The sequence below is a fragment of the Lotus japonicus genome, chromosome 3, assembly GCF_012489685.1.
Source record: "Lotus japonicus ecotype B-129 chromosome 3, LjGifu_v1.2".
Lineage (NCBI taxonomy): Eukaryota > Viridiplantae > Streptophyta > Magnoliopsida > Fabales > Fabaceae > Lotus > Lotus japonicus.
In genome coordinates, this window is record NC_080043.1 from 69329590 (window position 1) to 69345668 (window position 16079).

General features: G+C 35.4%; 1 protein-coding gene across 1 annotated transcript; it reads right to left on the reverse strand.

Moving 5' to 3' along the window:
- Positions 1-598: 598 nt before the first annotated feature.
- On the reverse strand, positions 599-13354 carry LOC130745504 (ubiquitin carboxyl-terminal hydrolase 14). Its single transcript, XM_057597800.1, has 20 exons — positions 13115-13354; positions 12654-12825; positions 12254-12366; positions 11801-12137; positions 10049-10143; positions 8445-8578; positions 8310-8366; positions 8150-8227; positions 6804-6858; positions 6681-6722; positions 6274-6354; positions 4456-4654; positions 4310-4367; positions 4108-4230; positions 3773-3861; positions 3594-3683; positions 2015-2182; positions 1809-1930; positions 1565-1694; positions 599-1040 (listed from the first exon to the last, which is right to left on the reverse strand). Exons 1-20 carry the CDS (start codon positions 13223-13225, stop codon positions 862-864), a joined length of 2433 nt encoding a protein of 810 aa, XP_057453783.1. The 5' UTR covers positions 13226-13354; the 3' UTR covers positions 599-861.
- Between the last annotated feature and the right edge of the window lie 2725 nt (positions 13355-16079).

Consider the following 16079-nt stretch of genomic DNA (forward strand, 5'->3'; position numbering starts at 1 on the left):
TTCCTAAATAATAGCATAAAAATTAATCTTTTGTTTATTTCAAAGTCAATCAATCAACAATTTCTGATTCTTCTAATGATTGTGATGTAGAGTATAACAAGCAGCAAAGATAATGAATAAGTATTCAATTTTGTTTGAGACTACACAACCCTCAACTTTAGGAGCATTTGCAAATAGAAACAGGGAAACTAAGAATATGCAATTTGAACCAGCTCCAATCAAAGGTAAATTCATAGGTTGGGCCATTCGTCGAATACTTCTGGTTGATCATGTGACAATGGACAACTAAGTGCACGTATAGAAAAAAGTGGTGGAACATGAAGTAGAAAATCGTTGAAGCTATATTTAGTTGCTTTTGTGAAACAACACGTTTTTTGTGGAAAAAACATGAAACGAAACTTCAACAACACACTTGTTATTGCCCAATTTCTTATCAAATAAGATCTTTAGGGTATGTGGATGTTGTTTCTGTTTTGAATGAAGATATAAAACGAGCACAACATTATTTTCAACAAGGAAATTCTCATGACTGACGAAAAAAACTATGTTCACGGAACAATTTGTGGTGCATTCCCAAAAAGGTAAGTGGCTTCGCATATATGAAAATGTAATATAACATTCACTAAAACTGATTATTCGTTACTTCCATTGTCATTTGTTTTCCTAAAGATGCAAGTTCTTTAAACAGGAATGAAAAGTCTATTAACTCATTACTGGTAAACCCAGAAAAAGTGATACAGCCGATTGAATAGTTTACCATGCCACAAAGACAAGGGTGGGAAATATCTATCACATTGCGCCATTCTAAACGTCCATAGCCCCTTGATATATTCACCTTGTTCAACTTTTACAGCATATCTTTCATTCATTAAGCCTCTCGTAGAAGTACAAATACCCCATTTCCTTGGGAGGACTTATGGAAGCCCCAACTTTGTCGTCATTGAAAATCACCCATCTACCATCTTTTAAAATGTGAGCAACATAGTGACCACAATGCACTGAGGTTCCACTGTGGCTAACAACTCCCATAAGGCGATATTCTGAGGAATGCCAAAATAAAGAAAATCAGACTAAATAATATGAATAATAAGGAAAAACAATGTGACAATTTTTCTCTCCCAAAAAGTTGGCCATAAAAGTATTGCTTGCAACATAAATCTTGTACATATTTTCTTTAAATGTGGTAAATCGTTCATGGAAGAGAGGAATATTAAAGTGCCAACGTTTTCGGTCCTATTTTCTGGGGGGGGGGGGGGGGGGTTGAAACTAGGGCTTTGCATTTCTATTATAGCTCCAAACTTCTTCGAGCATGTAAACATGAGGCAAATCATATGTTGATGTCAGTTTAATTATATACTATAAAGAAAATATGACCACTTACCAGTAACATCATATGAAAAATAGAAGCAAAACTAGCAAGATCAAGCTTCAGGTGTGTGTGGTGAAATGACAGAAATACACGATCATGATTCATGATAAATAGTTAATACATCATTTTCTTTTACATTTTTTTTCTTTAAATATAATCAACAAGGTGCACCAGATGAAAGTAGAAGCAACTTACTCCCTCCTCCATCAGGCAGACTGACATCATTGTGAGTTGAGGTAGCATCTGATGAGGTAGCATCCATACTGGAGACTGACGCGTCAGGACTGGTAAATATCCAATCTGTTGCTTTCTCAATATCACCACCCTACAGAAACAGAACAATAACTTCCATTCAGAAATTACGTTCCTGCTCAATTTGTCCTTAACCTAATCCTTCAGTAACAAGGTAGAAAGAGAAAATATACAAGAAGAAAATTACCGATGCCTTCAGTGCCTTTCTAGCAATCTCTTCTTGAAATCCAAACGAAATTAGAGTATCAACTTTTGATTGGTCAACATTTGTCAAAGTTTCCGAACTTTCGGCAATCGGATTGTCAATATCTATGTAAAACAAAGTTATCCAGCATTATGTCCTGTACTAATGAGGCACCTTGTAAAATGATAAGAAAACCCAACTTCAGATACCTGGATCATCCATGTGAGATAGTAACCAATTCATTGCTTCTTCCACTCCAACATTTGATGTATTTATAGCAGCTTTCTGACAATGTAGATGATTAAAGCCCATGGAAACAAGCTGCGAGACAATTTCTTCATTGGCCACAAGTTTGTTTGAATCTTCCTCATCAGGTGCTGCAGATCCAGACAATAAACGCCAAGAGATTAAAAAATAACTCCAGTTAAGACAGTAAAATAGTATTATGTTATTTAGCTGAAATAGGCACCGGTTTATATGTCAATAAGAGTTACAAAACTTATGAGAAGCGAGATTTGCAAGTTAACTAAGGTAATTAGCATAACGAGATTCATCATGTGCATTTATTTAAGACAAAGTTACTGCGCAAGGGACATAGTGATTAGTGACAAGCCAATTATATTTTATCTTATTTAAAACATGAACTTCAATTGAAAGCAAATTAAAAAGCTTACTTAGCTGGACCTGGCTGAAAAGTATGTGGAATCATAAGCAATGGAAAATGATATTATCAATGTAAGCCACCAAATTTATAAACTAGATCTCTTAACATCAAAATCCACTTATGATTTTATGATATAGAATTGTCACACATAAAAAGAAAGGTGACACGTGGGCATAATAAGTTAATAACAAAGTTCAGCTCTGACACATAATTGATTTCTATGAAACAGCTTTGCTTTTCTCTATTCAAATTCTTTAGAAATATAACATGAAACCATTTATTTGTCTTCACCCAACAACTTCTTTTGGTCATGAACCAACTATCCCAAAAGCTTAAGCTATTGGGTGAAGAAGACACATGAATGATTTTATATTTATTTGTAGCACATCACGCAATAGACCATAACGCTTGAAGCGTGGGCAATATACATGACTACCAAGTGGTCTGAGGTTCAATCTTTGATCCCTCATTGTTCTAATAAAAAAATTGAATTTAAACACAAGGTAGTTGGGTCTCATTTTCACACACCAATTGGTATCCGGTGACAAAGCTTGCACCATAACTGCTGATCAAATTAAGGCCAATGGACTCTTGTGTAAGTGGCATTTTAGAAAGAGGAGGATCCACCCACTCCAAGACTAACTAAGCAAGAGTTACTCTGCTTAATATATTTACATCGGATATGAATTGTAAAAATCTAGCCATTGAATTATATAATATTATCATGATGATTATGTGCACCAAATTTCAGTTAAATCAGAAATTTGTAGGTACGTAATCATGTAGTCAATATTTACTTATATTTCAAAACATATATTATCCATCACATTTAAGTTGTTTGATGAAGTATCTAATGATTTTAAAATTTTATGAAATTTTGTACATTTTATCTACTCATTCGAAACTTTTAATTCAATGGTTGGATTTGACAAATTCATACTATAAAAAGTTATTAAGTGGAGTATCTTTGATAAGAGTTACTCTTTGAGTATCTTGATCCCTCCTCTTTTAGAAATATAATATAAATAATTTGTGGTTTTGCCCAACAGCTTCAACTTTTAGGATAGCGTCTTCATGACTAAATTTCTGTATGATATCGCCTGAACGGAAAAGGTCTGACATACCTCCATCAGGTAACAGCTCTTCCCCAGTCTGATGACCTATGCTCCGCATATGACTGATATCTATGATATCAGGAACATCAATGTATACATCTAAAAGAAGAAAAATGTTTATCAACATACACAGATTAAAAAACTAAAAATAGTACTTCGCAATGAAAATACATTAAGACAAAACATACCTAGCTTTTTGGGTACCCATCCTACCTCCATAACAAATCTCCGCATATGTAACACCAGGTAATCAGGAAATGAAGTCAGACCTGCAGTCCTGCAGATTAAATGATTTTCAGCATCAAAATGGTTTTGCATGCTCTAATAATAAGAACACAAATTTATAACTATTCTAACTTGGCAAAGTACATTATCAAATGCAATTGTCATCCACTAACCAAAGACATAACACATTAATAAAAAAAATTATAAAGAAACTAAGGAAAACCCATGATATAGCTAATGTAAGTTCTGCCAAATATGAAGCAACAAGTGGTATTTAGAAACTTCAGGTGGGGCTTACTTCAGTGCTGTCGTCTTTGTTTTCAGAGCAGTGCTGTAAAAATCATGTATCTCCTCAGGAGCAGAGAAGTTTGCAAGGCAAGCTTCTAAAGGCACCCTTGGACGCACAATCTCATCACCACCACTGTCAGAATAAATATGGTGAGCATAGTCTAAAAAAGCATATGAAGGAAATAGTAAGATTTCTGAGCATCTGAACTTACATTTCCTTTCCCTCTGCAAGCTTCACTGCTTTCAGTTTTTGAAAGGAAGCTAATTCTTCTGAGATTTATCAAACAATACAAATATGAGATTTAAGATCCCAAAGACTACTCAGTTATCAGTCAAGGCTATTGACTTAAGAACTCACCTTTGTTAGTTGCTTCAAGCAAAGGGATATTGAGAGAAAGAATGTAGTCATTTCTTTTATTATATGCAACTTTTCCAGATGAACACAAAATTTTATCTTCAATACCAAACTTGAAACTCCTTGCTGGATCCAGTTCAGTTTTCCCAGCATTAGCTCGTTCAACTTGGTCAATAAAATGTAGGAAAAATTCTAATGCATCCTAACATCAAGTTGGAACAAAGCAGTCAAAAGATAGCAAAGTAAGAGCACTTTAAATAGAACAATATACGCGGGAGACACTTTTGAAGAATAAAAACCTTATGTTTATATGTAATCTATTTAATGTTTTATTAAAAGCCTGAACAAACATAACAAGGCCTAAATTTTATTTGAAAAAAAAAAGTAAATCCATCTAAGCTGTTTTAAACTTATATGACTCCAAAGATAAAATTCAAATGCTGAAAATTAAGAGGATTGTTGAAATATCTTATTGTTATATCTTGAGATAGTTATGTTAGGATCATTATCCTTATCTTATTGTTATAGTTCTTTTAGTTTTGTTTGACTAGGACTGCGATATAAATGCTCTATGAATCACTAGTTAGAATGTATCAATAAATCAACAATTGTTCAAAATGTTTCTAGGTAAGTAGTATTATGATGGCAAATGTACTTTAAAATACAAAATGTGATCCTCCTAACCTTACTACAAAAATGAAGCAATATGAAATACGTCAGGTAATGAGCTGAAGAAGACATGAAATTAAATTGGGCATATTTCAGTGAGCTCCCCTGAGGTTTATCATTATTGCACCGACCTCCCCTCTATTTTGCAAAATGCACTGACCTCTCCTCCCTAATGCACCATTTAGAATAATAGAGGAATGATGAGTGTTATAATGATAAATCTAAGAGAAGGTCAGATCAATGATGACAAAACTCAGGGGAGGTCAGTGCAATGCCCCAATAAAATAAAGGTGATTAGTATCCAGTTAAATAATAAATGAGAAGTCAGTGCAATTTGTCTAATTAAATTTGTAGCAACGCTTATTGCTTGATTATAAAAACAGCATTTTATAAATGACAAGTGGCCAAGTGCTGAACCAAAATTTTAAATTCAGAGACATGTAGATTATGAAGGTAAGAGATGCAAATCCTATCATTAGATGCTTAAGACATGGCTGAATAAAATGATCTCTTAAAGGTCACGGGACCTGGTAAATTATCCTTCATTTTTGTACAACATCTAATAGAGAAGATTTGTGCGCCCCTTTTCCTCCCAAAACTAACACTCCTTTCACTCGCAGTTGATACTTGATATGTGATAACATGAAGGTGGGGGGGGGGGGAGAGATATTATGCACGACTTAAGAAGTTTCTCTACCAATTAACTAGTTATGTTAAAAATGCAGGCATGAAAGAGAACTGAAAGTGTAAATTTCTATATCTAATGGTCAGCACCTGGAATATTCTGAAAAGGGACCAAAGCAGTCACAGAACTCACTTATAAGTCATACATTTTGAATAACCTAGATAATTTGAACAGCCTTGGTTATCAGATAAATATTTTGAAAGTCATGTTAAATTTCATAAGTACTATCAAGATTACCAAGAATTGTGGTGCACCAAATGTTGACTAAACGATACAAAAAAATTCCCCAGAGTAAAGACATCAGTAAAAGCCGATTTGCCTTTACATTCAAGAGACACTCGGACAAAATTCCAAGTAAACAGATACATTTCACTTGACACTTATGCACACGTTTCCTCTACAAATGAAATAAATAAACAATTTTGGACATATCAACTCTTCAGGAAAAATGAAGTTGCTAAACATACCTGTTGCCGTACAGATGAAAATTCAGGATGGCTTGCAGCAATTACAGATTTGAACATATGTGGGTGTATGCCTTGTTGTTTCTAATATTGAAAAGAAAATTCATCAAGACTAGAAACTATAACATGAAAAAGTATATGTGAGGAATATTCAGTAACATGAACAGTTCATTTTCAGTTGAGACTTCAACCAGAAGCCATAGGAACAACACCTTCCACTCTATCTTAATTAAAGTCCATCCCCCATGAGAGAAATAATTTTATCCAAAATCGAGTAAAATATACAACCCCCGAAGGAAATAAGGAAAACAAACATATTTCCCACACTACTTAATGAATTTTAAAACTTCAATTGTCATTAAAATATACATAGACGAAAAAATTTAATCATCAAAGAGCCAGAAGCTTACAGCTGTTGTAGTTGAGGTAGCCACATTTTCTTTATCATCATTCTGGACAACAGATGAAATTGACATTAAAATTTATGAAGACTCGACACATTTTCAAATGAAGTTAGCTAAATTATGGCATACCTCAAATGCTGGAACAGAGTATTTACCAGAAAGTAGACCATGCGCCAATTTAGTCCTGTCAACCAATGGAACTATTACAATACTTCTCTAAATTATAGTGCAAACAAAAGAGGATCTCTTCCTTGAAGTATCTCCTTTTTGCTATTATTTTTCATTTTTCATTTATAAATGAAACATAATGTTCTCATATATTATATTGATAGAAGACTGTGAGTGAGAGTTGTTAGTTAGGTAAAGTTAGAAGAAAAAAGGCATGTTGCCTATATATGAAGAGGGAGTTGAGAGAGAGCTATCTAGTCATCTGAGAACGAATTGGGACATTTGGGCAAGCACAGAGTCAAGATCTAGTGACACTAGGTGTAAGTCTAAGGCACTTGCACCACCTAAGAACTTTTTGACCGCTAAATCATGTTTAATCTTGATGACCATGTATCCTATACTTTAGATAATTTAAACATTCACAAGCATATAATCTAATAGTAAAATTTACTTACATTCAGAGTGGCATATTATAAATTAAAAATATAATGATACAAAGAATTATAAGTTAATTTGTACGAAATTTCTAAACTTGATTTACTTCATAAGAACTTTCAATTCAACTATTGGATTGATACAATTCATCATTTACAAAAAGTTCTTAGATGCTAAGTTTGTCAAGACTTTAAGTTAGAACTAGTTAAACGGTCATTAACACCACGTGCAAGACTTTGACACTTACACAACATAATAACATATTATAGAATGTGAAATCAACTGATCACAGCCATTTTACTACATGATATTAACTTTATGATCACATAAATCAAATTTTGGATAATTAGGGCAATCCTAAATAGATAATAAGTTTTCAATTGCACATTATAGTTAACATAAAATGGTTCAATTAAGTATCAACTAATTTCTGGATTGTATAAAAATCTTTTGAACATGATCAGCTACATGAGAACTTTCAATCCAACAATTAGATTGACAAAATTTACCAATTATAACAAGTTATTAAAGGGTTTAAGTTTGTCAAACTCAACAAACTAACACCTAAGTTAGTTTGGCAAGACTTACACCTGATCCTTGTGCTCTCTCCCCCCATACACATGACCACCAAAGAGAAATAGTAACCAGTGTTGTCAATCTCGGATTGCAGCACGTAGCGACCGACCACAAAAAAGCTATTGCGGTATACCGCATAGCAGGATGGCCGCTATGCTGAATTTTTTTATAATTTATAATTCGTAACAGGAGTGTAATAACTTAAAACAAACTAGTTAGTTAGCGCGTTTGCTTTTCTAAAGTTACAAAATTTTGATAGATAAGATTATAATAAACTAATCCAAGCATGCACTTACAACTGCATATGCAGGTCAACAGTTGGATCAGCGGGAGACACATCAAATGCCTTCTTTAGACTTTGGTTTGAGTAGTACCTAAGAATGAAATAATAACAGGAATTGAAGTAAATCCAAACAAGATAGAATGTATCAAAAAAAGAAAAAAAACACGACTGACCGTTGTATGAAGGATCTCGTCGAAAACACAACTTGCATAGTCGCTGCCATGTAACAACTGAAAAAAAAAACAAAAAGAAGAAATAAGAAAGCAGTAAAGTAGTATTTTATATTAAGCAACATGGACCAACTCTACCTGTTACCAATGTTGACCAATCCCGTATATCCGGGTCCAAAAATTGGATCAACATCTTGTCCACTTTCTTGAATTCGATTCCAATCAAAATTTGTATTTCGGTCAAGTTCTCTTTCAGCAGTCGTCATTTCAGTCTGAACATAAGAAAGCAGGTCACCCAAAAATTATGAGTGACTTTATATTTAATTTACAGTAAGTGCGCTCTTACACTAGTTTCATTTAAGCTATCCATCGACAGGAAGTATCAGATACAATACAAGCAATATAAATATAATATCACCAGTTATCAGAACATCTCAAATTCTGAGAGATGTTACTATTTTGAATTTCGCTGTTTGAATGTGTAATATAGCATATATCATGGTGAAGTGAAATGAAGACACAGAAAATCCCAAAAACCAATTTCATATGTATCCCATAGGCCATATCCTACAACCAGAGCTCTAGACATCTCAAATAGCAAGCCCTTGACATAAGAGATATGCAATGCAACCCTCTAATCTCAACATCATAAATAGTAGAGGAAGAAAATAAAGCATGCAATCCTGCAACAGTGCAGCGGTCCAATTCCAATATGTTTTCATGAGATACATAGGGGAAAAAAAGAGGACAATGTTTTACATGAAGCACTAGATTATTAGAAAAACAAATGTTTATATTTCAAAAGTAATCAGTGACTGTATCATGAAATATTCTGTTTATCCTATCTCATGAAAGAAGGCAATTTGATAAATTATGAGTGTTAGATATATTTTGTGTTGAGAATTTCCTGATGTAATTGTTTTTCCATTAGCCAGAATTCTGTTATGACTAGTATGTGTTTGTTAGAGTCCACTAGGCTTCCATGTGTGTTGATTAGAATCAGTTATAGAATAGTTAGCTAGAGTAGTAAAAAAATAATAAATCTAAATGATCATGTAAAGCAACTATTACAGATTATATTCAGTTTATCAAATTCACTCTTTCTCATGTTTTCTAACAATGAATCTGTGTCTCTGATTATTTCATTAAATAATCACTTTTTAAAATAATCATGTTAAATTTTTTTTAAAGTGCTGCGTTTTACAAAAAGAAGAAACCATAAAAAGGGCAGAAAACTGATTTTTCATAGAAGCTACTTTGTATAGCTTTAGAAAAACGGAATTCTAATGCAATCTAGTAGTAGGCAGAATAAAATTCCCATTTTTTCGGTGACACTATCTCATACAGTTTTAACTTGTCCTCAATAACTCCTTAAAGTGGCAATAGATAACCTCAAAATTTCATTTTCCCCTAGTTCTCTTTGGACCTTTAGTATAATTTCTTTTAAAAAAATTTGTTTGTTTTTAAATCCAAATGATTTAAAATAATCTTTTAAAGTAAAAGCACTCTTTATAATTATAAACAAACATTAAGTGTAACTTCTGCTTATCAAAGAATCTCTTAAAATAAGATCTTTTTTCCAACTAGTACAACCTTAAAATCACTTTTTAAGGTCTAAACAGACAGTTCATAAAGCGTTTTAGTTTTGACAGAGAAAGTCAACAAGTGCAGTCCTACAGAAGGACTAAGTAATTAAGTAGTACTTTCCAAGAAAAAGTATCATTTCAAAACAAATAATCAACCTTCTGTAGTGATGAAAAGTCAATGCCAAAAAATGCCAGATGCTGTGCTAATAGTGGATCCAAGACACTGTCATCCTCTGGGTATGAAAAAACATCTGAGCTGCCACAATACATTACTCATAATTAGCACATGGTGAAGGAAAGGAAATTTACTCAACATAGCATATCTGGAATTATATAGCTCAAATTATTTGTTCAGGTCAAAACACAAAAGTATTTAGCATGAATTGTGAAACAGTGCATTCAAGCGTCATAAATGTACTTGAATAATGACTTATACATCATTAATGAAAAAATTAACAAATGTATAAGTAGTGGCAGTTGGAAATTTAACATTTAAAGTAAACATACTTCTACCATTAAAAATACCTCATCAGATAAAATCAATCCATGTTTGGCATGTAACAAACACAAGTAAACAAAATATTGTTCTTTATAATGGTTCCCTGATAGAGCAGTCAAGGTGTGGAGGGGAGCATCATGCAATTGAACATGAGTAGTGTAGCAGGAGAGTATTGAAATAAGTCTCTAAAATTATGAGGGACTATCTTAAGGAAGGTGGTTATGTTGGTGGATGTTGGAGCCTACCACATTTGTTTACAGTGACTTACTAAGAACATTGGGAATATAGCTTGAAGGAACCGACCAGTATGCAGTTGAGGTTGGAGATTAAAGAGAGGGTAGGACCAGTGAGAGCATTACCAGTAGACATTCCAAGCCAACAAATCCCCAGGTTTTCAATTGAACAATGGAGATTGCAGGTTGATCCCAGTGAGGTGTTGGCTGTGTGGAATTTGCTTGATGACTCCAAGGAGGTCCTTATCAGGCTGATTAAGAGAAAACCAGGGAGGAATATGATGATATTTGACGGTTATTTAGGGTTTCCGCCTTGAGGACAAGGCTGAACTGCTTGTTGATAGGCTTTTAACACATTGGTTGGGACTTGGGCGGAGAGGAAACACGGGCCCCAACAAAGGCCTGCTGGTTTATGAGGGGGAAAGTGAAATAATAGAAAGGGGAAGTAAATGGAAATTGTGATTAGCAGAGAGGGAAGAACCCGTCGGATAGGTGGCATGGGTGCAAGGGAGAGGGTATTCGGGAATCAATTGAAGAGGGGGGAGAGTAACATGACAAAAGAGGGGGGATATGGAAAAATTGGTGTTAGTATACGGGTTGACTACACTTCTCAGTGAGAGAATCAGATTTATTTTCCTTTCCTCTAATTCTTTGGTTTCCACTGTGATTTCGTCAATTCTAAGACGTTCAGCTCACACTTCTCATAATTAATAACAATGGTCATCATCTCATAGTATTTATTTTGAAACTTTGACACATGATGTACGGTGAATCCAAGCTTAAACTACTAACACACACCATCCCTTCCCCCTACCTAAACAATGTGGGAGAATCTGCCTAGTTTACATATATTAATATTTTTCAATTTCTTCCCTTGTTTCATAAGGAATTACTCTTCCACCAGCATTGAGATATTAAAGTTGATAATTATATTTGTGTTTAGTTAGTCTCCATAATTCATTGCCTCAGTAGCAAAAATACAGTTTAGCAAAAACTACATAATCAACTGACCATGAAGAGTTAAAAAGGTAAAAGCTTAAAAAGTTGTAACCAAAAATTAATCAGATGGCATAACAGTACCCCTTCATGACCTCAACATGTATGCTATACAAGTAAACCATTGAAACTAATATGAACATATTAAAACCAAAGGAATATACAACACGGGGGCATCACCTGCTGCTTCCAGGTCTGCAGTAATAGTCCCAAGCTTTACAGCAAGAGGGTAGCCTGTCTGTTCGTAATGCTGAATAGCATGGTTATTTCCACCAGTTCCATCCCAGTTTTTCCTCCCACAGAGCATCATTCCATCAGTTAAATTCAGCCAAAGATTGTCCTTCTTATCACACTTGGCACATTTCCACCCAGATGGCGGAATAACCACGCCATTGTCAATCTGTTGTAAATTCATCGCATAGGCACTAACTTTTTTCGTATCAGCAGTCCAAGCTGCAAGTTGATCCTTCCGTTCAGCCCCATCAGCTAGTAAGATTGCATCAACTGCCAACCTTACCTAAAATATTTTTAACAAATTGAAATAATTAACCTTAAAAAGTTCATAGCATAAACTTCTTTTTAATTCTTAAAGGGAGAAACGAGTTGAGAAACCTAAAAACAGGTAATAAGTACCTTCTCTGGCAATTCCACAGAAGGGAACGGAAGAGATACATAGTCAGGTAATATAACTACACTATGAGTCTCCTCGTACTCAACTTCATTGTTATCAAATCCACCTTCAACACCTAAAAATAAATAAGACGAATAAAACTATGTTATCCGAAAATAAAAACAGCAGATTGTCAAAAACAAGATTATTGGAAGAACAATCACTTAGCCTTCAAAAATCTGCCAAAGTGAGGACTCCACAACCCAATAACAAGAATATTAGAGAAATATAGAAGTGACAAACACAGGATTAATGCTATAATTTTAGTGTTAACAACAGCTGAACAAATATTGAAAAGCACTTCACATCATAATGTTCGATAATGAGAGATGATAATGGCCGAGAATGACCTAATTCACGTACCTATAGCCAAGAGAGTTGGTTTCTTCGTAGGCCTATCTTCGGGATCTGTCTTCTTTGTCTGCTTTATATGCAAATAGACAGGATTTCCAGTCTTCTCATAATTCCAAGCGACAAACTCTTTCCCGAAAGCAAGAAATGTGGACATGTCGACGAACAAACCACCTTCCGACTTCTGAAATTCATCAACAACAAAAAATCAACTACAAGCTGAAAAAGTGGAATCAAGAAACCTAAAACCGTTTTGCAACAATATCTAAAACCCTCAATGCTGAAAAAAAACAGCAAATTCCCAATCGCCAACCCACCTCAAGAGAGTAAACAAATACACAATAATAACACTGCGAGAATGCTCATTGATACAGATGAATAATACGAAACAAGCAATAATAAGAGCAAAAAATAAAAAGAATGGTTGAAATTTGAAAAAATCAGACAGTCGATTAAGCAATCAGCGTCGTTACCGGAGTGTCGAAAGAAACGCAGCATTCGTGCTTGAAGATGCGATTGGTGGGTTCGGGGATCCGAACGCGGGAGAGATTGGAGCGAAGCAGATCCAAGGGTTCGGTTATCATCGTGAAATAGGGTTCTACAAATCCAGAGGGTTAGGTTAGAGAAAGAAGAAGAAGAAGAAAGGGTTTTAGAAATTAAATGAAATAGTGTTGTGTTGTTGGTTTAACCCCAATGCGATGAAAGAGTGAAAAGAAGGGTGTGGTGATTGCGGGTATTAGATTTCCCACCCCCTGTTTTAGATTTCCCACCCCATTTAAAAGTGGGGAAAAACCAATATTGCCCCTCCGTGTTTTAGTCCGAAACTTCAACCTTCGGATCAGTACGAAACTTCATCCTTCGGATTAGTATGAAACTTCAACTTCCGGACACCTCTGACAGATTCTACCACCTTTTTCAGCACCATTACTCCATAGCTTCACCTACCTCACCACCATTATGGCCTGCATAAACTCCTCAACCACCCAACCACCCCCCATTTATGGCTGAACACACTGTTTGGATTGGTCCTCGTGTTATTACCAACTTTGATTTAACAGACATAACAGAAGATTGATAATATGATTCATGTTTGTAATGTTGTAACCATGTCTGTAACCATATTATTAGCAAGAATATTTTCCTTCAGTATTGTAACGAGGTCTGTTTGTCCCATATTATTGTCACTGCATTTTCACGTTTCTGTCTTTGTGACAGTATCTGGTTTGAAAGATCCGAATCTTGAAGTTTCATATTAATCCGGTTTTTCAACTCTCGGACGTCTAAAAAAGGGGGGTGGTAAATTTAATTATGAAGCAGTCCGAAACTTATAGTCCTGGATTGATCCGAAACTTAAAGTCCTGGATGGATCCGAAACTTAAAGTCCTGGATAGATTCGAAACTTAAAGTCCTGGATAACTCTTACCAAGCAGCAGAATGCAGTAAGTTAAGACCAAACCAAAAGGCATATTCATCAATTACAATCTCAACCACCACCACAATTACAAACCAAACATTTCAACCCAACAATTCGTTAGGCAAGTCCTCCAAGACGGCCACGACACCGATCATGTTATTTTAACTGTAACTAAAGAATCCGAACTTTTAACTCTCGGAATAGTCCAGAACATCAACCTCTGGACTGGTATGGAGGTTTAAGTCCCGGAGGGTAGTCCCGGCATTTTTTTAAAAAGGCTAGGGTGGCAATTCTAAAACAGGGGGTGGGAAATCTAATTCCCGGTGATTGCGTGAAGCACCTTTTGATTGTGAATGAGTGAGTGTGCTTGTCAAACAAGTCTAGAATAGTCTGTTTTTCAAGTCTCACCGCAACGCTCACTGTGTTTGAGCCGTTTGAGGGTTTCGCCTACCGTGTGTCAGTTTGAGTCAGTTTCAAACTGACACACGGTGCTTCAGTTTCATATGCACCGTTAGATCTGATATTTTTAAATTTTAACGGTTCAAATAAATTAGCATTAAAACAATTCATTTGTTAATTATATATTAATTTACAAAAACACCCTTCTTCTTCCCCAACCCACCCCCACCTTCTCCCCCAATCTTGACCCACCCCACCGGTGACATGTTAACTCCAGCCACCACCATTCCGGCGACCCACCACTTCTTCTTCCTCCACTGCTACCCTTTCTTCTCCTTCCCACTGCTCTTGATGTTGAATATATTTTGATGCAAGATCTGGAAATTTTGAAGCAAAACAGAAACAGAGATATGGAAAGTTTAAATTTGCAAAATAAGAAGTAGATTTCAGAAGCCCCTTCTCCCTCCCTCACCACCCACACCATAATCTTCTTCCCCTTATTTTTTTTTTTGAAAGGCAAACTAAAAGAATTACTAAATGGTAGCATTTAAGGGTTAACTAGCGAGAGTGAGAATGAAAAATGGAAAGGCTTGCTGACAATTTGGAAAAATGTTGTTGATTTTTTCTTGCTCAGCCTTTGTACTTTGAGTAAATTCACTAGTGAGAGACGACCACGACATCGAGAAACCCAACTAGATCTGGAGGCGCGGTGGCGGTGGGTGATCTGAACCTTCAGATCTGCAAGGAAAAGCTTAAATTATCCAATCTCTCCTTTATCTTTTTGTCTACTACAGATCTGATGAAGGAAGAAAAAGCTTGATCTGTTCAGATCCGAAGCGCGGTGGCGGGTTTTGCATCGTAACAGAGATTAGATGAAAAGAAGAGAAAGAAGAGGAACAGGGGAGGAAAGGTAAGGGGAAAGAGGGAGGAGTATGAGGAAGGGGGAGGGTGCGATTTGGATCTAGCGGTGGTTCGCCGGAGGAAAGAGAGTTGTGCGGTTGTGGGTAGAATGGAAGAAAAAAAAAGGGGAAGTTTGCCCGGATTCATTGAAGAAGCGGTGGTGGTGTAGGAGCAAATGGTGGTGTTGTGACTGTGGAGATGATGAGGGAGAAAGATGGAATTTTATCAAAAATAGAGGATATTTTTGTCTTATTACTCTAAAAATGAAACTGAAGCACCGTGTGTCAGTTTGAAACTGACACACGGTAGGCGCAGCCGTGTTTGAGGGGCTGGGTTTTGCCAATTTCTATTGTGTTGTCGATCGATAGGATTTGAAAATGGACCGGTTTTGAACCGGCATTGAACCGCTTTTTGAACCGGCACGTTTGAGCAATGCCCTAGCACTAACACTATCATGTGTCAATCTCACATTTCAAAGAAGATTTCACAATCATCCTTTCAATTTGTAAAATAACTATAGCTCTATTATTCCTTAAGCAAACATTTTGAGGTTTGATTTCTCACTCTTGCGGATATGGAAAAAACTCATTGGTCAGCCTCCTATCGCTTAGTATGCTGACAGTGAGACGATGATTAGTCTCACAACTATTGGTTGTTGAATATTGGGCTAGCACTGAAGAAAATATGAATGACTATAACAAATAAAATGGATTATATTATTATAA